The following is a 27,655-nucleotide window of genomic DNA, read 5'->3' as shown; positions in this document are numbered from 1 at the left end:
TGTGCAGAGCAGCCGGGTCAGTCTCACTCAGCAGCTGCTCAAGGAGGTGACACGGAGGAGGGCTGGAGGATATTGCCGGCTCTCCCACCGCACGGTCCTTTCCACCCCCTTTTCCTTCACAAGGCACCTGAGGTATTCTTGCTGCCCTCTCTTTTCCCACCTGTGCTGCCCCTCACTCTGCTCCCATCACCAGCTAAGCCTTGTCTCGGGCAGGATTAAGCGGACATGCCCTACCTATACCGGGACTCGAAGCCGCGGCCGGCGGCGCATCCCGGGGCTGCCCGTGGCACCCACAGCTCGGGAAAGGGCTACGAGCAGCTGAGGCAGGAGTGCCTGCAAAAGGGCGTCCTCTTCGAGGACCCCGACTTCCCCGCCTGCAACTCGTCCCTCTTCTTCAGTGAAAACCCACCCATTCCCTTCGTCTGGAAAAGGCCCGGGGTGAGTATGCCGTTGTGTTCCTGCCCAAAAGTCAGGCAGATGTGCTTCGGGATTCAGCTGTTCTTCGGGGTTCAGCTGTGCTTCGGGGTTGCACACATCTCAGGGAGATGTGGAGATGAAGCATGGGAGGAAACCCTTCCCACACCAGGAGCAATGGCTCAGGATTGGGATGTGACCAGCAAAGAGCTCAAGCTGCAGGATGAAAGGGCTGGAAGGCTTCACCCCATGTTTCAGGTGTAGCTCTTTGTGCAGACACACTTATGCATGTGTATTTGTGTGCATGCATTAGGAACTCAAAACCAGCTTCTCTCTTACAGTATTGCCAGACGAATATAGATTTGTCTGTATTGCCAGACAAAAGATCAAAATAAGAGACCATGCAGGGAATTAAGGGTAAAATACATTATGATAATGTTCTAACTGTAAAATTGTATGTTGTTAGTGTAGGAAATTAATAATTAAGATAAACTTCCAAAATTCAAACCTTTTAACTTTGAGAGTACGAGAACCTTACACTTACTTGCTCACTTCCATCAGGGAACGCTGAGAGATTACAAATACATGCCGTGGTTACTGAGCCATTCAGCAGTAGCCAAGGGCTCAGTGAGTATCTCTTAATGCATCTTGCATAACAGTCATTAATAACACAGCGGGAGCCTGAAGCTGCACCAGTCACATGCTCTCAGATCACAAACCCAGCATCACTCCAGGTTCCTTCTCCCCAGTTCACTCTGTAACTAATATCCACAGGAAGAATGTGGCAACATTTCATTTCTTTGCTAACAGCTGATGTTTATTCGGTTGTTTTGGTTTCTTTCATAGTCTGGAAGCTTCTTCCTCTATAAAAAACTTTTAATTGGTGATAGTGACACCAAGGGAGAGAAAGAACAAAGTAAGCTTAAAAAGGGTTTAAATTATCTTAATTTACAGTGATAAGCATTCAGTGCCTCAGCATCTGGTAGTTAACATAGTGCTGATACAGAGCAGAATTAAAGCTGTTACTCCTGGACAAGTTTCAGTTATGGAAAGATTGGAGATCCCTACACATGCTAAGTGCAGCCCCCACAGGCACTGCTGCCTGTCTGTGCTCCAAAAAGCCAGGTGGCCTCTGGGGCTGCCCTTCCAGCACAGGAGAGGGATGTAAGGCTGAAATGCGTCGGGTGTGGTGACTCTAGAGTGCTGTGAGGCATCAAAAATGCACGTGGCTGTGACACTAAAACGTGAGAGTGGTTTTCCCTTGCCCAGCTCTTAAGTTTGTCTTTGTACAGCTTCAGAATAGTTAAATTGGTGTAAAATGTGACCAGGAGTGGTTGAGAGAGCTTGTGTGTGGTACACAAGGGCAGGGGAAAATGGTCTGTTATCTTCAGGATCTTTGTGTGCTGAACTGGAAACATTTCCAGGATGAGTAAGTTACCTCAAATGGCATCTGCCTTTACACTCCAATTCCCCACACACACTTGTGTGAGCTGTACAGCAAGAAATAAAACTCAGGGGAGGCTGAGAGGATGTGTAAGGACAGGGTATTAGTTATGCTCTGCTCTGGCTCCTCAGCATTTAAGCTAAATCAGTTTCATTCTATTATCCATCATGAGCAGCAGCAAAATAGAGGTGCTTAACAGTTTCAATTTAACACATTTTACTTTGCAAAGGGAATATGGGCCTGGGGCAGGTGAGTTGCCAGGTGAGTTGCCACAGCTGGAGAGGATGAGCACAAAAACGTGGCCTCTGTGTAGGGTATCTGTGTTCAAACTTCTTTTCATAGTGACTGGTTTTTACTGCCTCTCCCACCAGTATTTTACAGTAGCTTGGATGAAGTGTAGCACAGTACATGCAGGTAATTGCAGGGACAAATAATGTAAATCTTCTGATGTACAATCTATTAGAGTTCAATCTTTAGTAATGAGAGTAGAGAAGGCTTTCTCATTACTTTGACATGCATATATCTGCATATATGCATGTTTGTAGCACCATGAGCAAGACCTTCAGCTAGCACTAATGTATAAATCTCCCAGTGCAATCAGTGAGCTACATGGATCTGCACCAGGTGAATATCTCACTTTCTCCATAAGTGAAGTATACTCCGAGATTCAGAAAGACATTTAGTGATTTTGTTTAGCAATACTTTTTAATTACAAATTTAAACTGTCCTTTATCAAAATTTTAGAACAATTCAAAGAACAGAAGACTCCCTTTCCTTTCCTTTCCTTTCCTTTCCTTTCCTTTCCTTTCCTTTCCTTTCCTTTCCTTTCCTTTCCTTTCCTTTCCTTTCCTTTCCTTTCCTTTCCTTTCCTTTCCTTTCCTTTCCTTTCCTTTCCTTTCCTTTCCTTTCCTTTCCTTTCCTTTCCTTTCCTTTCCTTTCCTTTCCTTTCCTTTCCCTTCCCTTCCTTTCCTTTCCTTATTCAACTGCTGGGATGAATTCAACAGCCCAGTGTCTAGGAAAGTTAGACATACAAATTGAAGAATGAAAGAAAAACAACCCAAGAAAGGAAAGACAAACAGGTTTTACTGATGTCAAACGAGTCTAAGGTCTACAGGAGGAAGTAAAGAAATATTGCTAGTATGAACAGCCATGGACAACCAGTATGACAGGTTGGGACCAGGCAGAGAAATGTAATCACAGAAACCACCCTAAACAATCTCACTCCCAGAGTGTTTTAGGTCTCTATGCACTCCCTCTCCCAGTGCAAGACAGGTACATGGATGCCTATTTTTTGTTTTCTTTTGGGTTTAAAGAAACACAGCTTTAATGCAGCATCAGGACAGTGACAGGTCGCTACATTTCATCTCCCTGAAGACTGCATGTTCCTGCTTCTAGGCAATATCCTTGTGCAGGTGAATCCTTATATTACTGTGTGCTGTGTGTGAATGCTGGGTTTTGTCCTTTAACATGCTGAAAGTCCTGATACATTATTATACTATCTTAAAGTCCTTTTAAAATTAATATTATTTTTGCAATACCTACTAAAAAACTGTAGAGTGTGTTTTCTTTTGTGCAGCAGAGAATGTGGCACAAGTCCATTCAACATCCTTTCAATTCCTTTTTATTGATTTTTTAAAAAATTATTTTTGATTGCTTTAGACATAAGAGGTTGAAAATATTTTCCCATATGTGAGTTACAGAGATGTGTAATAAACAATGAGTCATGAATCAAACCCATGTCAGTGTAAAGGTTTTTTATCTTGTTCCTTGCTAACACACAAGGGCTTCCTGGTAACAGCTAAATGCATTAGTTGCAATGAGAATTACATTTCCTGAGAGCAAAGTGTGTTGTTGAAGATCAGCTACTTTATGAGCCATTGCTGTATCAATGTCTAAAGGCAATGAGCTGTGCTTTTATTGTCCATGCCCAGTCCCGACACTGAGTGTATTTAACAAGCAGGCGGGCCAGGTAAGGAGGAGCTGCTGTTTGATTTCCCTTTGCTCCGCACTCTGGGGATGTGATGTTCTGTGCTACCTCCTCCCCGGGGCACATGTGGCCGGGGCACAACCGGCCACCACCTCCTCCCCAGCAAAGGCAAACAAAAAATATGCAAGCCAGCTTCCTGCTGAATATCGCCGCTGCAGGGGGAGCTCGGCAGCAGCAGTGCTGGCTCACTGAGGGGAGTGCCCTGGCTCCAGCAGTGCCCAGCAGCAGGTGCTTCAGCAACAAGTGCAGGAAGCCGAACAAAACTATTAATATTCTGCCCTATGGTCTGAGGAAATGCAGTGATATGAGCACAAAGCAACTAAATTTAATCTAGACAAATGCAGGGATTAAATGGCTGAATGTGCTCTTCTATTTCCCCTGCCCTCCCCATTAATTTGTTTCATTTGCCACTTAGGCAGAAGGATCTGCTTCGTGCCACAGGGCCTGCAATAATATATCAGGGCAGACTGATTAACTACAGGCATATTCCTCCTGTAATATATTACATATTCTCCTCTCTCCTTTTCCATTCAGTTCAATCAGTTACATTCAATATACACTTCATGGGAAAATGGAGAAGAATTCCTGCCACATTTATTGGTTTATCACTGTCATTTTTCTATCCGGCCATGTTACTAGTAATTGCAATGAACCAGTCTAATGAATGCTTGAGAACTGCTGTAATACCACCATGAGCACCATTCCCTCTGACCTCTGGGTGGGTAGTGTTTAGCTCCTCCTAAAAATTAACAGGACTGAAGCTGTCTTTGTCGTTTTCTTTTTGAGGAGGAAATTGTCTCATGAATGTCAGACACTGTATGTTCCAGATATTACACGCAAGTAAATAAAAGGTTCACTAGCTCAATTAAAAGTAAATTGCCAATTTTATTTTTTCAGCCATTGGAGGAAAGCAGGCAAACAAAAAGCCCTGTTAACTGGGGCTGCAGCCTTACATCAATCTTCTGGATGAGTTTGTGCTATGATATTTTAACAATTGCCTACAGATGAATAAAGAATGCCAGCCTTTCATTAGGAGCCAACTAATTATGAAAAAAATGAGGGTAGCTGATTCTTTAATAGCTCTACACTGTAATTAATTAGCAAGGATTCCCCATCTTGTTCTTTGTGGTGGCAACACTGCTGTAGGATAATACAACTTGTGTGACACACAGGGTTTGTTTGCTTCAAGTCTGGTTCAGAGTGATGGTGATATTTTCCTGGCCCACTGTCAGTAATTTCTCTGTCTCACTGTTGCAGGACATTGTCAAAGACCCCAAGTTTATCCTTGGAGGAGCCACCAGAACTGACATTTGTCAAGGGGATCTTGGTGAGTGATTCCCCTGGGTGGGTGTGTTCATGTCTACACACTGTGAGGAGCAGCAGCAGTGTCCTCACACAGGAGGGGATGTTGTCCCTCCTGCACTGGTGGGAACAGTGGAGCTGGAGGTCCTGCCCAGGGTCACCTCTTGGACAGCTCCCTCCCATCCATGCCAGGGACCATCTTGTGCAGTGGGATTCAGAATCAGAGAAGGATCTTCACTTGAGGGTCCTGTGAGCCCAAGGGAGTCTTTTGTCTACCAGCACCTCCAGACTGAAGCACAGTCTGCCCTGGCCAGGCAGGGACATCCTCTCTGGGGACACACAGGCTGTCTTTTGGGTTTCAGGGGAAGTGGCAGCTAACTGTCATAACATCTCCTCTGGCCTCTTTTTCTCCTCTTTTCCCCTTGTCCTTCCACAGGTGACTGCTGGCTACTAGCAGCTATAGCTTCTCTCACACTGAATGAAAAAACGCTAGCAAGAGTGGTGCCACTGGATCAAAATTTTGGGCCAGATTATGCTGGAATATTTCACTTCCAGGTAAGGTGAACATCTGTCACCGAATGAACACATCTCTGTCATTACATTTCATGGTCTATTTTGCAGTGAGGTTGCCAGGTACTGCAGAGGAGACACTGAAAAAAGTAGGATTGCTGAGCTTACACTGTTGTTCATGTTTTAACACACAAACTAGAGGGTTATGTCAGCCTCATACAGGCACAAATACAGCCACTCCTGTTTTGTGAACAGATACATGGCGTTAGAAATAATTTCACATTTGCCTGAGCACACACACACCTCACTTAGGATATAAGTCCTTGAAGGAGTTGAACTGGGATTTGTAACACGTGTGTATCCTAAAGGAGTCTTGAATTATGTGGTGAACACTTGTGTAGCAATGTGAGTGATGTTATCCAGACAAGGAGCCACAGTATGGGACTACATATTTATTCTTGAGGTTTCCTTAAGACAGATCACCTTTCCTAGAGAGCAGCCTTACATGGCAGCGCAGGAACAGGTGATTTACATGTCTTCTAATCAAGTTAGATTGTCACTAACTTACAATCAGAAATGCTGGGACACCAGAATCCTACTCTCAGGAAATGCTGTGCTGTCAGCAAACTCATGCAGCATCCTTTCTTTCTAACCAGTTTTGGCAGCACAACGAGTGGCTGGATGTCGTGATCGATGACCGATTACCCACCTTCAAGGGCCGGCTGGTTTTCCTGCACTCAGCTGAACTCAATGAATTTTGGAGTGCCTTACTAGAGAAAGCCTATGCCAAGTAAGTCCTGGTTCACATACATAATTTGCTACTTGTGCATGCATTATTCACAGTTTGTTCATATGGTATGGTATTCACAATTCTAGTGAGCAGCTTCTAGCATTTGCTGCTGCCCTTGCCAGCCTGACAACTGGCACTAAAGAAAGAACACCCCCAGGCTTTAAAGATATGGAGAAATGGATGAATTAAAAATGCAACTAAAAAGGGAAGCAGAATGACCCTAATACTACTGCTTGGGTACGCTCCGGGGTACTTATTTTGATTTCAGTGTTATTGCTACAATTCCACACATGTGTGAGAAAGCTCTCAAACATGGATATCTTGAAAGCAATTCTCACAGTTAGCATGTGTTTTCCAGGTTGAATGGCAGCTACGAGTCTCTGAAGGGTGGCAGTACAATAGAGGCCATGGAGGATTTCACTGGGGGTATAGGAGAAATGTATGATGTTAAGGCGGCTCCTGACAATTTCTATGAAATCCTAGAAAAAGCCCTGAAAAGATGCTCAATGGTGGGCTGTTCAATTGATGTAAGTAAGAAATGGGGTCTTAATTTCTTGATGCCCTCAGCTTTGGGGTTCAATGTTTTCTGGTTTGAGTTTCGCTTTTTCGCCTGATGAAGTTTGCTGCTTGCAAAGACTAGTTAAATTTTTATTGAGCTAGGCAGTGTGATACTCACCTGGCTGATGGGACCCTTCACCACCATCACTGTTCATCAAAACCTTTTTAATAGAAATGAGACCATGTGAACATCTCAGAGTTAAGACTGAGATCCTAGAAATGTAGGTGGTGCTGAAAAAATCACAGGAGTAGAAGAGGAATTCCATCCTGGAACAACCTCATTTTTGCTCTGAGTGAACAATGCGTAAAACCCCCCATATTTTTTCTCCAAAAGGGGACCATTGCACCAAGGTTGAGCAGACAGACAAGTTCCCTGTTTGTAGTACAGGTTAGCCACTGGTTAGCCTGGTACTTGGAAGAGACCAGGTGGCACCAGTTGCATTCTCACTCTGAAGACAGACGTTCATTCACATTTTTTCCCCTATTACAGACCAGCAGTGCTGCCGAGTCAGAAGCCCGGACCCCATTTGGCCTTGTGAAAGGCCATGCATACTCTGTGACTGGCATTGAGGAGGTATGTCCAGCAGCACAGGGCAAGGGAACACTTGGGGAAAGGATAAGGGAGTGTCTCCTCAGCCTCAGGTGACAGGGGAAGTTATCCTGGGGAAGTTGTCCAACTTCCCCTCCCACATCTCCTGTGGCACTCTGCACCTTTGGCCCAGCTGTTAACAGCAGCCTCTGCACACTGGAGAAGCCTTGCTCCCTAGATCCTGGCACATGATATTTTCTCTATTTCCTTCTTCCCCAGGTGAGCTACAGGGGCCAGCAAGTGAAGCTGATAAGGATAAGGAACCCGTGGGGACAGGTGGAGTGGAACGGCCCTTGGAGTGACAAGTGGGTGCACTGTCCCTTACACACTTACCTCGCAAAGGCCACATCCCAACTTCTGCTCCACAGCTGGCTTCCTGCAGCCCCAGCTGCTCCATGGAAAATTAAACCAAGAGTTTGCACGTGCCTAACAGCATTACTGCCCTACAGCATCTCCCCCTCAGCTTATTCAAAGCAGCACAATGCAAGGATATTGTCGAGGTTGTTTAGCGCCCAAAACCTAGCATAGCAGAAAACATGCATTAATATAAATAAGTTAATTTTAATACACTCTCAATTGTAAAAATTATTCATTTGGAGTGATATTTTTGGTTAAATGTTTACAAGCCTGTTGCTATAGTACTTGTAACACAACATCCATACTTTGTCCTACTACAGATAAGCTGAAACTGATAGTGTATTACCCCCTCTGAATAGCTTGCATCTCTATGTTTATTGATTGGGGTTTCTGAACACATCAGGGGTAATATCTTAATAATAATATATGGCCATTAAATGCGACCCTCTCGATGCCAAAGTTGTGGAAGGATCCCAAACCACAACAGGACTGGCCTGAAAACCAATCAGGGTTTACTACTACTGGTAAAGTGCGAATAATACAAAATGGAAAAAATAACACAGTAAAAAATCAACACTACATTCCCCTCCAACACACACTTTTCAGTATATTTTTGCACATATGCATTGTTTCATTTTTGTTTCACTTTTTCTACTGAGGTTTGTTTTATTCACATAGATGTAGAGGAGAGGAACTATAACCTGCCTGTTCATTTAATATTGCTGAGACATGTAATCATTTGTAGGACTACTTTAAATTTCCTTGTCCTTATCATGGCTCAAAAGTAAATTAAATATGTCCACATAAGCTCAGATCCTTTATCTTGAAGAAAAACATGGATAATTGACATGTATAATGAGTTCTTAAATCTGAAAAAGATGGAGAGGTTATAATCAGGACAAGCATCTGGCAGTTTATGCTGTTCATGAAAAAGGCTGTCTCTGCAAAGCAGAGCTCTTCCTCTGCACTTGGGAGGCTTTCTGGAACTCAGGATGCACAGGGGCGTGCAGGTCAATACAGGAGCCTGTATTAACATTTTGCAGTGGTTGATGTAATTAAAAAACACAGCACAAGGTGCCTTCTACTCCATAAGCTTATTATGTCAGATTGGAAATTGAGCAGTGCACTTCTAGGTTTCCTGAAAAGCTTTATCAGGTTTTTGTTTGGTTTTGACATGCCAAAGCTGGAGTTGAAGGAGTGAGTGAAAAGGAGGCAAGGACTTAACCTGGGGCCTGTTACTCCACCAAATCTCTCTGTGTAGGGGAAAGAACCGATTCAGTTCCCATTGACTCAATTTTGAAAAAACTTCTGGCCCTAAATTAGCAACAAGAGTGAAAAAGAAGATGGTGCCAAAGATGGAGTATAGATTTAAGGAGAATGTTTACTTACCAATATCCTGAGGTTTACCAATAGTCCTATTATCTCTAACCCAAACCCTGAGAGCAGTCTCAATAACTCACATTGAGACCACTCTGGAGCAGCTTTGAGATGTTTGGCCTGGTGCTGCTTTTGGCTGCATTAATTGGGTCTCTGTGACCATGAGTGCCAGCAGGATCAGGAAACCTCTTAAATGCAACTGTGCCTGTGTAAGCTGCACACATAAAACACGTGTGAGAGAAGAACAGCCTGCTGTTATGTCCAGCCAGTCATTTTGAGCCAGGGAAAATTAATTGCCACACACCTGTAGTACAGCTTGTTTTTTGTTTTCCTGTAGCTCTGCAGAGTGGCGCTCCATCAGCCCATCGGAGCAGAGACGCCTGTCGCAGGCAGCACGGGATGATGGAGAGTTCTGGTAAGCCACGGGTTCCTAAAGTGTGTCACTCCAACCAGAAATCAAGGTGCAAGTGACGAAATTCTCAGTTTCTGCCTAAGAGAGGGCAGGTAGAATGCTCTTTTTGTTTTCTGTGTTTCATGTGTGCCTATATCTGTTTTAACAACAAAAGCCCTCAAAAATCAGTTTAGTTAATGGCATTGGCATTTCAAATACAATGCCAACTGTACATGTGTCTCCCATTAATGTAACACCTTTTAAATACTTCCCATGAACAAAGGCAGGAGATAGAGAAGGAAGCATTGTATGGCACTATATCAGCTGTGAAATGCCTTCAAGATCCATTCTGGACATGCACTGGAAGAGGATAAATCCTGAGAAACAATACTACTAGTTGTGTAAAGTAAAAGAGCACCAAGATAAATGTGAAATTGTGGAAAATTTGAAGAAAAGATGAGATGAGATGAGATGAGATGAGAAGAAAAAGAATAAACTATCATGGTGGAAATTGCTTTAGAAGTGTGAAGTGTTCTTCATGCCAAATTCATGATCTCAGAGCAGATGGCTGACTTGCACAGGATCCCCTCCTATATCAACCATGCTGTGATAATGTGTTGGGTCACATTTTCTAGGGCCAGATGCTCAATTCTTTTACACCGAGGTAAATCTAGAAAGGCATGTAATGAAGCTATTCCAGATTTTGCCTGCAAGTTAAACCAAAGTTCAACTTCAGGCCTGAGAAGTTATTTGAGATGATAATGCAGCACATTAAATCACACAAAATTATTTATCTCAAATTTTGGTAACTGGAGGGAAGTAGAACAGCCGAACAGTGGCTGTTCTGTTACTGTATTTTTACATAAAATATTTTGAGTTATTTTGTTATTGACATAGCAAATGCATCAGAGCATTTGCTGTTTCTTCAAAAAGCTTTTGTGTTTGTTTGGGTTTTGGGTTTGGTGGGTTTTTGTCTGGTTTTGACCTGGCTACAGCTGTAGCATATGTGGTGACTGTAAAGGAGAGAAAGACTTTACACAAAACCCAAGTAACTCCAGCAAGTATCTCAGTGCGGGACAGAACTTAAAACCTGACCATGTGATGGAGGTAAAAGTGTGCAAGTAGACATCAAATGAACAGTGAAATTAATGGAAAAAAATCCCTTTTCAGACCCTTTTGTTATTTGGACTTGTGAGAACTGGAGAAAATCTTCATGGTGACATGCTGAGGACATTTGACCTCATTAACTACCCCAAAGACATTTTGACATTAGCAGTTCAGATTGATCTTATCCAGGTGCTTCTGATAGATGCAAAGGGGCATCTTGTAGCTGGCTAAGAAATCAGCTTCTCACTCTCCCTTGCCTTCTATGGTCAGAGGATCAGAGCCTTTTTTTCCCTTCTTAAGTACAAACTCAGAACAGCTCTAGGGAAATCAGAACAGATGTTTTACCTCCTAGAAGTCAAATCTAATCTATAAAGGGCAACCCCCCTTCCTCTGCTTTGCAGCACATTTCCAAAGAGCCCAAAATTGCATAGTGTGGCCAGGATACCAAGGCATTTAGAGATAGCTTTTGCTATGCTTCCCCTGCTTTAATGTCCTGAGCATCAGAGTGAGAATTAGCAGTGCCTAGGGCTAGCAATATCTGGGAATAGCTGACAAAAAAGGGCAGAACTCAGCAAAGCAAACCCTGCTGTTTCTTTCCACACCAAAGCAAAGTTGTAAAATGGCCCATAGCAAGTGTAAATTAATACCACCACAGACATCTATTTGTTATGAGGAAGAAAAATGGAACTATCTGTGTTGGATGAGGTACAGTGGGGGCTAGCTGGGTCCTATCTGCCACTGCCACAGATAAACTTGCATCTTGGAGGGCTTTTGCTCTCCTGCTACTCCGTTTTGTTGTTAGGCACCTGACACAGGAGGAAAAGGATAGTTGTAAAAACTTGTGTTAGGGAGGAGATCCATTTCTCTGGTGTTATTTCTATGGTCCAGGGAGAGAGGGGTGCTCTTCCAGATAGCATTTCAGAGCAGAGGACATGCCTAGATGCCCAATTGCCCTCACAAAGGCTTAATGCATCACCTCTTTTACAGAGGGAAGTTCAGCCTAACAAGGCTACCCTCAGGCTTTGAGTATGTGTGCCTCCTGTCCTTGTGGTGCACACCATGCAAGCTCCTGTCTCTTAGACAACTTCTGTGCACTGTTTCCTTTGCTCAGGGCTGCACCCAATGCCCAGCAGTGCCTGACTCTGGCTGTCCCTTCTCTTGGCTGTTTGTTCAGTCCTGAACTGACTCCTTGGCCAACAGGACTATTGATATCTTTTTGCCCTCGTACCTGCTAGATAAAATCTCCTGGCATATCTGCTTCTCCATGTGCTGAGCAGGCTAGTCTCAACCAGCCCAGCCTAGTAGCTCAAGACTGCCCATATTGTGGCATTTTCTCCCTCATTCACATTGCCATGTACATGTCTCCACCTTGGGCATAAAACATATGCAGCGTAATTTGTGGGGCACAGTAGCATGCAGCTGTGTCTATTCTACCTTCAGGGGCAGGTTGGAGACATTTCTCAAGTCCAAACACATTTTATCTCACACATTTGGTGTATATTTTTGCTAGAACAAGGTCCCAGGCACCCATAAGGGAGGGAAGGGTGAGCAGCTTGAGCCTAGGAACCTTAGCAGAGACCCAAATGTTGCTTTAATTGCAGTGCAGACAGGTAATCATATCATGGCTTGACTAATCCATTATCATGTGTCACTGGTTGGGCTATCATTGTGCCTGACATTGAACAAAAATGATTTGTATGAAGACTTAGCTCCTGCACATGCCAGACAATCCTTTGGTTGGGTATTTGGCAATACAGATGCAGCCATTAAGACCAGGATGGTGTTGGTGAAAGAACTCTTTTCACCGTAGTTTTTATGCCAGTGTCACTTCTATTTCATCTTAGACACAGTTGTAACTGAGTAAAAGAAAGGTCTAAGATATGTCAGAATGAGATGCAGATAAAAAGGATGTTTGTGCTTTACACCACAGTGAGTGAAAGCTAGTTGCTCTCCTGCTGTGTGCTGGCATATATCCATGGTCACCAAAACTATTCTACATGAACTGGTGATCTGGCCCTGGGGCTCTGGGGGATAAATATTTCTGCTGGGCATCCTTCACAAAAACAAATGGCTGCCTGTTCCTTGCCATGTCTTCTGCTCAGGATGAAGTTTGAAGACTTCAAAGTGCATTTTGACAAAGTTGAGATCTGCAACCTGACTCCAGATGCCCTGGAAGACAGCACTGCTCACAAATGGGAAGTGACCATCCACCAGGGAAGTTGGGTCCGAGGAGCCACCGCAGGAGGATGTAGAAATTTCCTAGGTAAGTACATACCAGTTTGAAAATGAGAAGCAGGCACTGAAATCTTTACCCACCCTCAGCTATAGCCCTCCAGAGAGGAGTTCTGTAGCCAGAGCTGTGGGTGCAGGACGGTTCAGCTGACAGGAACCAACCAAAGGGACAAATGAAGAAACTCAAAACACGAGCTTTAAGGTTACTGTACTTTGAAGATAAGAATTTCCTGTGACTGGCTTTCTTTGAATGAACAAACCAGCAATGAACAAAGTGATAAATGTGCACATGGTACCACTTGAGACTGTGGTGAAAGAGTTGCCTTTTTTGCTCTCAGGTTCATTGGATCTGTTTTACCTCTTAATGACATTTGCATGAGCAGGACTAGGTTCAACAAGCCAGTTAAACTGCAGCAGCAAGTGTAAAATGAGACAAAAAGTCCAGCTCAGCCAACATGTTTATGTGCCTCTGAAGCTGTGTCATGGATCTGAACTGTGTTAGTGCACACTGGCACCAGCACTATGGAATCATTGTAGCTATGTAATTTGAACTAAATTTCATCTGAGAGCTTCATTTCAAACATGGTAACTTAATAAGGCACCAGGCCTAAAATCTTTCCTACACCTAGTTCCATGAAGGACTTTGGGATTTGGCTTGTTTTTTGCAAAGCTTAGTGGAAAGAAGTATAACGATTAATGGAAAAACTAAGTTTGAGTGAAACCTCAGCTTAATCGTCTTTTTTGGTTTGGTGGAGGTATTTTTATAGTAGTAGTGGTGGTTTATTATTCTGAGTCAAGAAACTCTCTGATGTTCTTTTCATTGGCAGAGACTTTTTGGACAAATCCACAAATCAAGCTGCATTTGACAGAGAAGGACGATGGACAAGACGACTGCACATTCATAGCAGCACTGATGCAAAAGGGTCGTCGTAAACTCAGGAAGCTTGGAGCTGAAATGCTGACCATTGGCTACTCTATTTATGAGGTACTCCCTTGCTGCTACAGCACAGGAGCTGCACTGTTGGTATTTGGAACTTCCTCCGGTTTAGTACCCCTGCCCTATTTTTAGGGCCCTTGCTCTTAAAATAACCTCAGTTACATCAAGCCCCATGGAGGATGGAGTCCTCTCAGAGCAGAATTTAGGAGTCCCCACAGGCCCATGGGTTCCTAGGACAGACCCCCTCAGCCCCATGATTCTGTAACCCCCTGCCAGGCTCAAGGAGAGGGAATACTGCTTCTTCTGAGCATCCTGGGGCACATCACACACAGATGCTTGTCCCCAGGCGAGGTTGAGGTTGGTCAATCTGTCGTCACTGCTCAGTGACACCTTATCTGGGATGGTGGTGTTTAGTGGCAGGGAATGTCCCAGAGTACTCTGAGACTGCCTTCTGGGTAGGAAAGGGCAGTGGTAATGGGTCCTTGCCACAAGGTGGGAGCTAAATTGTAAGCACCTGGGAGAGGGAATGAGAGTCAGGATCCCAGCCTGGGATGATGCCTGTGCCAGGCAGAATTTGGCTCTGTCATTAGGAAAGGAGTGAGTATGGCTTTCAGCACATCCTGGCCAGTGCAGCACTGCCTTTTTTGCCCTCCTAGAGCCCCGGCAGAGATGGACACTTGGGCAAAGACTTCTTCAGGTACCATCCCTCCAAGGCCAGAAGCAAAACCTACATCAATTTAAGGGAAGTATCCCACCGATTCAAGCTGCCACCGGGTGATTACATTCTTATTCCAAGCACATTTGAGCCGCACCAGGAGGCAGATTTCTGCCTGAGGATCTTCTCTGAGAAGAAGGCCATCACTGAGTAAGTCAACAGCAAGCTTTGGGCCCTCCAGTGCCCCCCTGCACATGGGGCTGTTGGCTGCTGGGGAGAGTGTGGCTGCCAGGCACCCAGCCCCACAGCAGAAACCCAGAATGGAAAGCTCTTGACCATTTGGTTTTTGGTGGTTTTTTTTGTATTTGCCCATTTTTGCTAAACCTGAATTTTTCTGGAGAGGAGTTGAGAAATAAGAAAAATAGGGGGAAATAGGGATGCCATAATGAATCTGCTGGAAGTTTGGCAGGGAAGAGTTGCTAGCTGCTTGGCACTGTTTGGGTCTCTGTGAATACAGCAGTGTTTGCTTCCTGTTTGTTTCCTCCTAAAGTTTGTCGATAAGACAATTTTATGTTAAAAAAGCATTCTGAAGAAAAAAATGTGTTCACAATGAATAATGAATAACGAATGAGATGAATTCTTTAGCAGATGACACGCACAGCTGTGTCCTCTTGAGTCCTGCCTAATGTCTGTTTTAAGGGCTTATACCAAAATTTAAACAGTGCAAAAGTCTGTTTGTTTGATGAATTTTAGCTAAACATAGCCTGTTAAGTAAAAAACCCCCATTTTATCATTCACCTGGGGAAAAGGTAATAAGCAAACTTCCACCCCAAGCAGATGTTAAATACCTTCAGATACCAAATCAGGTTTTGTTTTCTCCAGGGATCTAGATGAAAACGTTGCCATTGATCTTCCTGAGGTAAGTCTGCAGAGTTAAAATAGCAAGAGAATAGCTCAGCAGAAGCTGGCACGCATTGCTTTTACTGTCTTTGGTTAAACCATGTTCATTTCACAAGGATGTTTCACAATTGCCAGCGTTGTGTATGTCACTGACTTGCTAAGCTCTGCTGAATATGGTAAAAGAGTAAATAATCTGGTAAAATATGTAACAATTGAAATCAAAATCGTTATGTTTCGCATCCCCTTGAAGGCAGTCAGTGCCAGCCAGCACCAGAGGTGGGTGTCAGCCACCATGTGTGAAAGCATCACCCATTAGCACTGGGGAGCCACGTGGCTGTTCACGTCTTTAAAATTTTATTTATTGTGAAAAATAAGAAGCAAGAGAATGTCTAATAGATCTACATTAATTTTGCATACAAATATCTTTGTTTTACTTCTTAGTATCTGCAGGACTTGAGAGGAATGCTTGCACATGCATGTGCCTACTGAAATGATTGAGTTCTTTTTGCTTTTGAATGGCTTGGTCTGCCTGCTGAGCACTAGTTGCAGCTGGGTCTGTGTCAGCTCCTGTTTAAGTGTATCCCAGCAAAATAAGCCATTAATTGTAGTGTGCCTTTCCATGGAAACAAGCTAAGCCAAGATCTAATTTGTTCCTCTTTAGTGAAACTCTTCTCTGGGGACCCAGCTAACACGACATCTTCCTTTCCGGGATCTCAGGGCCATCTTCTGTAGCAAAATAAACCTGTGCCGGGTAACATGCAGAAGTGCAGGCAGCTCTGGCTGGTGCTCTCAAGGAGGGCCAGAGGTCCCAGGACGATGCTATGGGAGAGAGCTCAGCAGTGCCGTGGTTGTCGGAGGTGCCGGGAAGCAGAATGGTGCAGGGAGGGATGAGAGGAGAGAGAGGTGTTTTCCAGGATGGTGCTCTCGGCTTTTACCAAGGCAGTGGCACACTGTACACTTCCTCAGGCGAAGGAAATGAGAGGGTGAGACTCCTCTCGGGCAGAGAGGTGGCTGGGAGGCCTCAGATCTGGCAGAGATCAGAAGCATGTGTACCCTTATTTTAAGATGTACAGTGGTCCAGGGTGCACAGAGGGGCTATTTGCAGGAGAAATACCATGTTTTACAATTCTCATGAGGACTTTTGGGGTTGGTGTTGCAGCCTCTACACCCAACCCCAGGCCCACAAGAAACTGAAGAAGAAAAGCAGTTCCGGGCACTGTTTGAGCAGATTTCAGGAAAGGTGAGTGCAAAACACTTCGGGTCGGAGCAAGGAGGGAAAACACTCTGCCCCTATCCAGGGCCACACGAAAGAAACCCGACATATTTTGCTTAGTTGCAGTGTGTCGTTTGGGCACCAGATGTCACCATGTCTTATGGCTCGGTGGATAAGGGTGCAGTCCCTGGTGAGCAAGCAGGAGGACCAAAGCTGGAACTCAAGCTCTAAAGGAGCCTACCTGGTTTAATGTTCAGTTGCAGTTGAGTTTTCTTTGAATCAACTGCTCTTGCTTGAGATCTCCTTCAGACAGACTTATGCACAGCAGCACTCCTGCATTTTCCCAGCCCTTAAATTTTTATCTTTTTCTGGGTTTTGTATAGTTCTCTCTTTCTGAGTTGCAGTAAAGTAAAGATGAGTGATGTTTGTGTTTTCCGAGGTTTTTGTTATGTCTGATTTCAGAAACATTCAAGTAACAGATGCTTTACCTTTTTTTTTTTTCCCTGCAGGACATGGAGATATCTGCAGAAGAACTTGAATATGTTCTGAATGCTGTATTAAAAAAAAGTAAGTACTGACGACTTCTTAGTTTAGCGTTGTATAGAGTGTTATAAAATAAAAGCTGCCATTTAATTCATTTACATATGGAAAATGAAAGGCTGTCTTATGACCCCACCTGTTGTCCTTGAGCCAGTGAGGGCAGAGCCAGGAAAGCACTTGGTCCATGATGTAACCATGAGCTTGCCCTGCCTCCAGCATGATCCATGCCAGCTCAGTGAGGCCGGATCTCTATTGCACTGCCACTCTCCTGTGGAGAGACAGGCACTAGCCTGGGACTTTTAAGACCTGGATGTAGGTCCTGATCCTGCTACAGGCCCTTTGTACAGTGGAAAAACTGTCACTCCCTGAACCTCATCTCCTGATTTACAAATCAAGGACAGTATTTTTTGTCTTGTCTCCAGTAAATTAATCTTCTGTCTGGACTGAGACCTCTCTGTAGTGAGAGCTGCCTTCATCTTCCAGTTCACAGGCCCTCCCACAATGAGGACTGAGAGTCATCTATCTCTGTTCATGAGTCCTATTTTCTCCTTTCTGTTTTTAAAAGAAAGCTTTGCCCATAATTTCTTTCCTATTATTGTTCTTTTTCAGCAAAGAACATAAAATTCAAGAACTTAAGTCTCATTTCATGCCGAAATATCATTTCTCTTATGGATGTATCCTTTCAAATAATTGCCTGTGAGGCTAAATGAAGAATGAATATAATTGTCCATAACATTATATGCTGTGGATGTCAGAAATGGATTTGGTAATGTCAAGGCATATCACTACCCAAAGGAAACAAAAATACACGACTGTTTTATCCTGATTTTTATTTTAGAAATTTAGGGTTAGGAGTTTCAGGACAACCTGTGTTCTATTGCAGACTCAGAGGCAGATGCTTTAATGCTGACCACCTTTAGAAGTAAATCTCAAGCTACTTCTGTACAGAACAGTGCATTTTTCAAGCTGTGGTTTATTTGAAAGAGATGTAGAAGACTTAAGGGAAGTATGTTGTCTGGGAAGCCAAATCCACCAGACAGAATTGTACATGCAAATTATGGGTCAGAAATTAAGAATCAGAAGTGGTGAAAATTGCTGATATCAAAGCTCTTTTCTGACAATCAGTTTAAAAACTGGAAAATCTTGTCTTTCAACTAGTTCCTGGGACTCCAGGAAACAGACATGTGGGTGAGAGTTGTCTGTCCAAATTTAGGCATTTGTGGTGTAGGCGTCTACATCTAAGCCAGCTTTCTAGACCTCTTTTGTAGATAGCAAAAGGGGTGGTGTAATTAATTGTTCTGGTTGTATCTAAGTGAGGGGCGCTAAATGACTGCTCAGACATCAGGTGAGGCCAATCACAGCCCGGGTGCTTCCCCACATTTGCCCTTTGCAGAGTTCTGGTTTCTGCTGAATTTGCTTAGCATGGCTTCTCCCCAGGAAGAGCTGCTATTGCAGTATGCTTTCCCAAAAAAACAGTTTTATTACCCATGAAAATGAACTGTCCTACCATCTAAAGTTTGGTTTATGTCTTGCTTGTTCAGCTGAGATGTCTTTTGCATTTGTTGCTTCAGTCCATGACAGAGGTAACATCCATTCAAACACTTCTAAGAGGAAACCAAAACAGAAAAATCCTGTTAAAGCTAGTTCATAATATTGAAATTCAATGCAGATTAGTCACCCTGCACATGCAATGAGAAACAGGGGACCAGTCCTAAGTTTCCTTGCTTAAAAACCAAGCTCCAGCAGGGAGCTGGTCCATGTTCACATCTCGTCCTTACATGGTATTGGCACAAAGCCAGGGCCTGCGCTTGACCCTGGAGCATGGCAGCAGTTCCAGGTTTACTATTTAGGATACAACTGAATAGTTTCCATGATTTGCAATGCTTCCAAGCAAATCTCTGCATAGTTTTGAATAAATGGGGAAACATCTCTTCCTCTGCTTTGAGAGTACAAGTAACGCAGACACAATCATCCCACTCTGGACGTGCTATTTGGAACACAATAGAGGAGCGAAACCATAAAAATGCAAACCCAAGTCAATGCTGGCACAGTCTCCTCTGTGTCACATGCTACTAAATTCCCTGGCAAGGGTCACCACGTTGTGGTGAGGAACAGGGACAGAGTTCTACATGATCCTGGGAAGGAGAACCTGGCTCGGTAAAAAAAACAGAAGTGAGAATGTCCCTTGGCATCTGTGGGTGCCCTCAATAATGTCACCAGCCTAGGTGCTCAAGTAACAGCAGGTGTTAGCTAGACTCTGCTTGGTAGGTTTTGACCTTTTTGGATGCTTGCTGAGCCAGTGTCCATCTGAGCAAGGGCTTTGTCCTGGCAAGATGGAAAAGGAAGGGGAATGGGACCATTCCTTATTTAGCATTGCAGATCAAGTGCCTTATCCTGGAAGTGAAATGTGCTTGAGGGGCATCACTAAGTTAGTGAAATAACTCACTTCAGCAGATTTAATCATTGCCTCCTAGAACTGCTATACAGGCATTTATTTCAGATCATAAGGATCAGATTTTGCTCACCCCACTACTCACCTCAATTTTTGGTTGAGCCATTGCAACAGCTTGGTCTCTAGATAAAAATACTGAACAGCACATTGGTTGACTAACTCCTTTGGGTACAGTAGCAATTTGTTTTAATCAGGTAATTTAATTCTCTGAATCATTTATATCCCATTTACATCCAAAACTGTTCTTTCCTTAGAATAATCTTTCTTCCTCATGTAGTGCCTGAATTGCTCAGCTGTGTTTTTATATCACATAATGTTCCTCCAGTATCACAGCCACAGGCATGACTGTAACTGCTGGAGCTCTACCTCTTGAGAAATCCCAGTGCCAGTTTCAGAAGTACCACAGGCTTTCCAGTCAACATTTTCTGCTAAAAGGAACTACTCTGATAAGTTCAGACTGAACTTGGACTTTCATATAAGAAGTCCTTTTTCCTTAGTTCATATTAACCAGACCACTGGCAACGGGAAACTGGAATTCAGTGAGTTCAAAGTTTTCTGGGAAAAAATGAAGAAATGGATAGTAGGTGACATTATCCACTGTAATTTTTCCTCCATTTCATTAGCTACTTCCTGAATAGTTTATTAGGTATATGCAGACAAAAATGGAGACAGGAGTGTGTTCATGCCGTGAATTTTAACACAAAACAAATGTTTTAAAAGCACGGGGTTTGTTTTGGATAGTCAAAGACATTCTCAGCTTTCCGTGATGATAAACCATAATGGTTTTCTGGAAATAACTGAGATTTTTGTAAACTAATCAACTATGTTTGGGATAAAGAATGCAATGGACACTAATAAGCAAGCCAATCAAAAGGAAACTTAAGGAATTTCCATAACTGCTGTTGTACAGAAGAAGACAATGATGATTCATGACTAGTAGGAAACAATCATTTCTTAAGTCATTGCATTTTCATTACTGATCTCTCAGGAGTCGACTGTACTGAAGTCTGGGAAAGTGCTGATTCTAATTTTAAACACTTTTCCCTGCCACTGTATACAGCAGTAAGAATAAGTAGGCTTGCAGAATCAATCACAGAATAAATATTCAAATAAAACACATTATAATTGTTTCCTTATGGCCATTAATCGGTTTTTCTGAATTCGTGCTTCACCAAAGCATTCAAAATATGCAGTTCTTTGCTTCTTGTCTAGCCCATCAGAAACGGCCAACACTTTTTCTGGGTACTAATGCCACATCTCTTTTAACAAAGGACACACTGTTTTTTAACAAGGGGCTTGAGAAATCCTTGTATTCTGTAGGAAGATTTGCACATATATTTGCTGGAAAATTTTAAGCTGAATGTGATGACAGCTCCAAATAACTCATACTCCAAAGGAGATTCACATTTGTCGTCTCAATAAAAGGGTGGAATTTAGCTCCAGATTGAAAATTGCTTAATATATAGGTCAAAATTCAAACTGTTTGACTGGTTTTCTTGGTTGTACCATGAATGTGTCTATTCAGGTCTTTTATACTTAGAAGCAAATGAGTGACAATGTTAACATCATGTTAAACACTTTGTCTCTAGTTTTCAGAACTATGGAGAAAAATCTAAGAGAAGATTAAGAGAATGTGTCAGTTAAGAGACAGAGAACAAGATATCTTTCAGTTAAAATAACTTTTTAAAACATCACAACATTTTTAGTGAAGAGCAACTCATTATTTTTAATGCTTGGATTTGGCAGTGACTTGTTTAAGTCACAACAACCTGTTCATATGTCAACAAGAACTAGGACCAAGATTTGTTCCTCCATTATAAAATCAGACTGGATCTGAATCAAAGTCTTGTTAGCTTTCTTAAATGCTTATACTCTGCAGCTGGAGATAAACACCTTGCCTTTCTGTACCATATCTGTGCTCCCTTTCATATGCCAGTACTGAACTTTCTGTGTGCTCCTTTCATAACAGAGTATCTTTCTTCAATTTGACTTGGATAAATCCGGCTCCATGTCCTCTTATGAGCTTCGTGGTGCTCTTAAAGCTGCAGGTAAACAAGCACTGCTTTTTATCTGGTAAATCTGTCGGGCAGATCAGCGTGGGTGAAGAGGACAATCACACAGACCAGGTGCTCCTGAACAGGGAGGAGGTCTAAACCCCAGAGGGAACCTGGGCACACTGAGTAGGGTAATTTTGCCCCAGGTCCCCCCAGTCCTCGAGGGAAGGCAGTCAGAACAATTTCCATATTTTATTGAATTCTGTTAAACTCAGCTGGGCTGGACATCTGCAGGGCTAGATCCTGAAACACACCACTTCAAAGTCCAGCTACATCCAAGGGTTGAAGGAATAGTGAGCAAGCTGCTGTGAAGAGCAATCACTCCACTAGTATTTAATCACAAATTATTTTTATTAAAGCATGTCATTTCACAGAAATCCCTCCAAATTCAAGAAGACAGAATGGTCTCTCATACATCACAGTGTGCATGGACCAGAAACTGCAGTGCTTGAAAAACCTCTTGTTCAGAGTTTGTTATTCATTGCAAACTTAAGGAACTTTGTGGTTAGATCTCTTTCTGGACGGATGTGTGCCATGGAGTATCCTCCCATTAAGTGGTTTTCAAGATTAGTTAATAGAGATCTGTAGATTCCCCCTGATGTGCAAGATTGCTCACTTTTTCTTTGTGTGTGTCTTTGGAAAGGATATCAGCTCAACAATTACCTGCTGCAACTGATCGTCCTCAGGTACTCTGATGAGCAGTTCCAGATTGATTTTGATGATTTTCTGAACTGCCTAATACGCTTGGAGAATGCGAGTCGTGAGTATCTTCTCGTTCCTCTAGAATTTCAACCCCTTTGAAAAAGAAATTGTTCTGCTTTTGACTGTTGAGCATGTTGTACAATATCTGAGGTGGAGTACAAGGCTAACAGAAAGGAGCTGTGTTTAGCATTTGCATTTGGGATGGCTTTTCTCCTGCAAAAATGAAAAATGTTCTGCTGCTAATGGAAAATTTCCCCATGTGAATAGAGCTTGCTACATAAATTCTGCAGCAATGTTGAAGGCATGTGAAGAATGCTGGTAAAGTCCATGTTGTAACCCTTCTTGTGGCTCATGAAGGAGCTTAATTTGGGATCACACAAGTTCAAGGTTCAAATATTACTTGTGCCTCATGGGAAGAGAAAATTGGCTTGCGCTTGGGCAGGTATCTCTCGTACCTTTTATATAACTTCTTCCCTTCTGGCTTCAGATGTTGTTCCCTGTACATCAAGGCACCCAAGTTCTCAGTTGACTTCTGGCACAGGGTCACTCTTGTTACAAAGCAGCAGTAGCAGAGATAGGTTAAAAGGCTAGATAAGTGACTGGATAAAATGATCATTAGTGTGGCTCCAAATTCAAATAAACCCCAATTCACTCTATGAGAAGAAAAATCAACTTTCTTCTCTAATTTTTTTGTTTTGTACTTCTCTTTACTTTCACCCTTGACTGTGGCAATAGAATTATTCAATTTCTGAGAGACAGAAGTTAAATAAGATATATAAAGAAATGCAAATTGCTTGGCTTGATTTCCGTGTATCCTCCAAATCTGACTGTTTAGCACATTCAGGAGACCTCTTCCAGACAAGTCCTGAAGTGAGCCTTGCAAAAAGGACTTAAGTCAGCAAGACATTTCCTCTTGCAAGGACTTTGCTTTGTCAGAGGAGATACCACCACCTAAGCAATCCTAAGCAATCTGCCTTTGGGCCAGGCCTTCCCTCTCCCTGGCATGGCCACTCGTCTTTGTGGGATGGAGAGCTCATGTATGAATATGAATGAGGTGTATTTATAGCACTGCTGTCCTGCTTTTCATTTCAGGAGTATTCCAAGCACTGAGTGTGAAAAACAAGGAGTTCATTAACCTGAATATAGGCGAGGTATGAGCACAGGTTCATAAACACTGACAAAATGATGGGGTTTCTCAAGAGCTTTGTCCTCTTCTAAGAGCTAGAGTACTTCTGCATGACACTTCATGTGTCCATGAGAGTGCAGGGGGTGTATCTGCCATAAGTTTCACCAGGGCTGGAATTTTACAGCCAAATAATTAATTAAATCTCCTCCACGCTATTTTCTTCCTTCCTTGACGTGTGGCATATTGACAGCTTCCCATGCCCCTTTCTAGTTTCTCTGCTTTTTTCCTTCCTTGGGTGCCAGGTTTCAGTGGGGGAAAGAGGAAGGAGCAGATGGGGCTGGGGGGGGTCTTTCACTCCCCCTGAATCCCCCAGGAATTCAGATCAGCCTCTCCTGTGCATGTCTATCATTTGCTTCTCACACTGCTCAGCGCAGGTTTCTTATTGTCTTGTGCTCTCCTTGTCTCCCTGTTGCTGTGAGCTGTCTCACATTTCACACTAAACCAAAGCTTCCTGGGGTGAAGCACAGTGAATTCCCAGGGAAAAGAAATATGGGAACCCATGTGGATGGCTGGGATGCAAATAAAGTAACTGCTGTTTCCTGCATCTAGTGCTTGGAGAGCTTTCCCTTATTCCTTCCTGCTGGCTGAGGTTTCTCCTTAATGACAGGATGTAAAAGCCAAGTGAGCAAAGGTCCTTTTCCCTGCGTGGGGTCAATTCAGAGCAAAGCACTGCTTGGAATGGCTGTCATCTGGGGAAAGGCATGGGGAGGGAGAAGGGCCTGAAATACTTTATTGTAAAGTTGATCTTTTTCTGATACTAGTTTATCAACCTGGCAATGAACATCTGAAGAAGACTGATTTGGATGCCAGGAGTTTCTTGCGACTGCTGCCAAGACTTTTGCCTCAAGAGCTGAGGTCCCCTTCACATGCAAATTTCACCAGGAGATTTCCTGCAGAGAAGCATGCACGCTGCTCCCACTTTCTGTTCTGTAGCCCTGTGGACGAGTTCAAGTGTCAGTTCATGTGTGTTTGTTAGAGCCTGATACTGGATTTGGCACTGAGCATTTGGATGGGGCACACATGCCTCTCCAGCAGGCTGAAACTGTTGTCCCTGAGTGACCACAGGTTTTTATGAAATAGGATTGTCTTTAGTTTCCGCATAGCACAGACTAGAGTGATTAAAAGTCTTTATTGCTGCTTGGCTACTGATTACTGCAAGGGTGTTTTTGAAAATACAAGGTTGCATAAAACTTGTTCAGTTTGCTATTTATTTCCAGGCATAATGTGTAGCTACATGACAAGTACCTTGTCACAGACACATGAATTGCAGCCTGGTGAACTGTGGACAAAGAAAGACTAGGGACTGTATGTAAGAAAATTCACTTCTTAATAGTTGTGGTCCCAGGTCCAGGGTTCCATAGAAGGATGGTTAAGCTAAGGTTTGACATTCATCACAGATATACTTTAGGGAAAAGTTACTGCACCTCACCTTTTCTTGGTCCTTCCCCTGCAACCAGCAAAGTCCCTCTGCTTCACATTTGGCTGTGCAGCCAGAGAGTGTCCCACAGGCCCATCTCTGCAGAGTTGCACACAGTTTGTCATCATCTTCAGAGAAATACGTGGCCTCTGAGACAGTGAGCACTTGCATGGGGCCATTTCCCTCCAGGCAGTCTGAGACTGTGTCCCACGCCACCCATGCTCCAGAGGAACAACTGTAATCATTTTAGATTAACTAAATGTACCCATTGGTAAGGTCCTGATCTCTGCAGATGCTATTTTGCATCTGTGACTTATACAGTATTTTTCCTGTGATGTGGGTAGCCAGTGCTGACTTAAAAAATAACAGTAATAGCAGCCAGGGACTTAAGAGGTCTTCATAGGATTTGTTTCCATGATAATCTTCATAACTTATGTCTATTTTATAATGAATCAACTGTCTGGCTTTGTTTTCTAAAACCTTTCTTGCAGCGTAACAGATGGCCCTAGGCTAGCCTTGCATTCCCTACTGTCCCGGATCACTGAGACAGACAGGGCTTTGTTTTCTCTAGATTTAGACCTAATGAACAATTCAGGAAAGAAAATCAAGCTGCAGTAAAGGTGAAGCTCAAACGACGATAAAAGCAGACAGATCATGGTGTTGAAAATACCAACTTTCCTTTTTTCTAGCAGTTATAATCTTGTAACTACGCAGAAAATACTCTGGAGCTAGCTGGAAGCTGAGCAAAAGCTGATGGTTGCAGTATTTGATTAACTGAGGTACTCAGCCCCATGAGGTGTATTGATTTTCAGATGTGCTGATTGTATGCCCTTTTACAGCACCAGAGACGGCTGTCTGAATTGGTGAAAGTTTGGATTAAAATCTAGACTGTCCTATGAGCATTCTGCCACACACTTAAAACAAAAAAAAACCCCAAATCACAGATCCTTAACTGGTTCACTGAACAAGCTTAGATGGGGATACAAATTTGTTGTAATATACCATTGTTCACATGCTATGCAGAAGAAAAGAGATGTCTCAACCTGGCATTACCAGTGTAGTTTTCTGATGCTTTCCAGAGAACTGGTATTGTCTTGAGAAATCAGGATTGCTATACAAAAATTATGAATAAAGGTGGGAGCAATGAGGTACAGGCAAAAATCTCCTTGGCTTTAAAACCAAAATTCATGCATTTAAGAAAAAAACACCGGGAGGAGTTTTCTGCCCACTCGGAGCAGCTGCCTGCTGACGGTAGCACAAGGATCTTGAGAGATAACATCTGAGTTCTTTAGGAATCAGCCTCTTTTCTTTAGGAATCAGCCAGCTCTCTGCAGAGAGCCCAGTCCCAGTCCTACCCCGGGGCTTACAGACCACCCACAGCCACAGCAGAGGGCACAAAAGGGAATTAAGCACAAGAGAACTTGCAGGTACAGCCAGGCTGGTCCATGGCCACTCAGACTCTGCTGCAGGACAGTCCCTGTCTCATCACTTTGGCTGTAAGGATATTACAGATGCCTGTGCCGAAAGCATAGCCAATATCAAGGTGAAGAACAGTAATTTTTCCCCCTTGTCCTATGTGCTAGACCATTTCCTTTCTGCACTGGAGCAAGGCCCACCTTAAAAAGGGAAGAGTAACTGGCAGTGACTTTTGCAGTGCAAAGATGGACTATTATATAATCCCTGGTGAGGTGAGGTTTTTGTGTGCTATTGCAGTGTTTGTGTGAGTGACTGAGTGGGAGAGTGAGAGGTTTGATTTGACAGCCCCACCTGAACACAATCGTCCTTCTCAGCACGGCACCCACCTGATGTTACAGCAGGAGGACGACTTTGCCCAGAAGCAGGAGTTTGGGCTCGCTGGTCTTCTTTTCTTTTAATCAAGGACCTGGAAGCCAGCTCTTGCTGCCTTTTCTGACATGAGATGGGGTGCAGATATACTTGGCTCTGTACCATTGCAGGAGCTATGGCAAATCCCTTTCCGTGCTCTGAAAGCTGTGAGTGGTACACTCCCTGATGTGGTGCACATAGACCTTGTTAGAAAGAATGGCTCATGCTGGGAAGCCCTGCCTTGTCTGCTAATAGCAACATTAATGGGAACATGAGAGTAATTTTTCATAATTATATGAGTGGAAAAAACCAAGAATCACTTAGCTGATGGGTTGCAATCTGAGCGTGCTTTCCCACTACCTCACAAAATGAAAAATTCACCCTCAACCTGCTGCTAAAGGCTTAGGTCAGATGAGCCAGCAGGTGCTGGCTGGTGCCCTGGAGCTGATTGTCTCTCCTCTGCTCCTTTGTGTCCACCTCACCACCCCAAGGTGTTGAGCAGTGCTCCAAGACACGGTGCATTTCTGAGTTTTAAGGAACAACAGCAGCCCAAGCCATAAGCCTTTTATGAAGGTTTGGGGTCTGCCCCAAGCTCCACCACCCTAACCACCATGATGGTAGATGTGGCAATGGCATTTTCCTGCCTTACAGTAGGTTTTCTTCCCAGCCTGTTGCTGAGGCCAGAAGGGAGATAGATAATGAAAACTACCATGAAAA

The 27,655-nt window shown here is 43.4% G+C and overlaps 1 protein-coding gene across 1 annotated transcript; it reads left to right on the top strand.

The window, feature by feature from the left end:
• CAPN9 (calpain 9) lies at nucleotides 1-27,655 on the top strand. The gene is made up of 20 exons (XM_014875328.2): nucleotides 1-438; nucleotides 5,103-5,172; nucleotides 5,584-5,702; nucleotides 6,314-6,447; nucleotides 6,806-6,974; nucleotides 7,496-7,579; nucleotides 7,814-7,899; nucleotides 9,666-9,743; nucleotides 12,929-13,089; nucleotides 13,886-14,043; nucleotides 14,652-14,860; nucleotides 15,533-15,569; nucleotides 16,710-16,790; nucleotides 17,273-17,330; nucleotides 17,913-17,977; nucleotides 20,267-20,335; nucleotides 21,725-21,803; nucleotides 22,453-22,569; nucleotides 23,604-23,662; nucleotides 24,459-27,655. Exons 1-20 carry the CDS (start codon nucleotides 226-228, stop codon nucleotides 24,483-24,485), a joined length of 2,073 nt encoding a protein of 690 aa, XP_014730814.2. The 5' UTR covers nucleotides 1-225; the 3' UTR covers nucleotides 24,486-27,655.

The sequence above is a fragment of the Sturnus vulgaris genome, chromosome 3 (genome assembly GCF_052056855.1).
Source record: "Sturnus vulgaris isolate bStuVul1 chromosome 3, bStuVul1.hap1, whole genome shotgun sequence".
Classification (NCBI taxonomy): domain Eukaryota; kingdom Metazoa; phylum Chordata; class Aves; order Passeriformes; family Sturnidae; genus Sturnus; species Sturnus vulgaris.
Note: the sequence above shows the minus strand (reverse complement) of the source record. Positions and strands in the feature narration are given on the sequence as shown.

What these genes read in the sequence shown, in the direction of transcription:
- CAPN9 (XM_014875328.2), top strand. Translation starts at nt 226, where the DNA reads ATGCCCTACCTATACCGGGACTCGAAGCCGCGGCCGGCGGCGCATCCC. An exon ending in TCGTCTGGAAAAGGCCCGGG is followed by an intron (nt 439 to 5,102) that starts GTGAGTATGCCG and finishes TCACTGTTGCAG; the next exon opens with GACATTGTCAAAGACCCCAA. An exon ending in TTAACCTGAATATAGGCGAG is followed by an intron (nt 23,663 to 24,458) that starts GTATGAGCACAG and finishes TTCTGATACTAG; the next exon opens with TTTATCAACCTGGCAATGAA.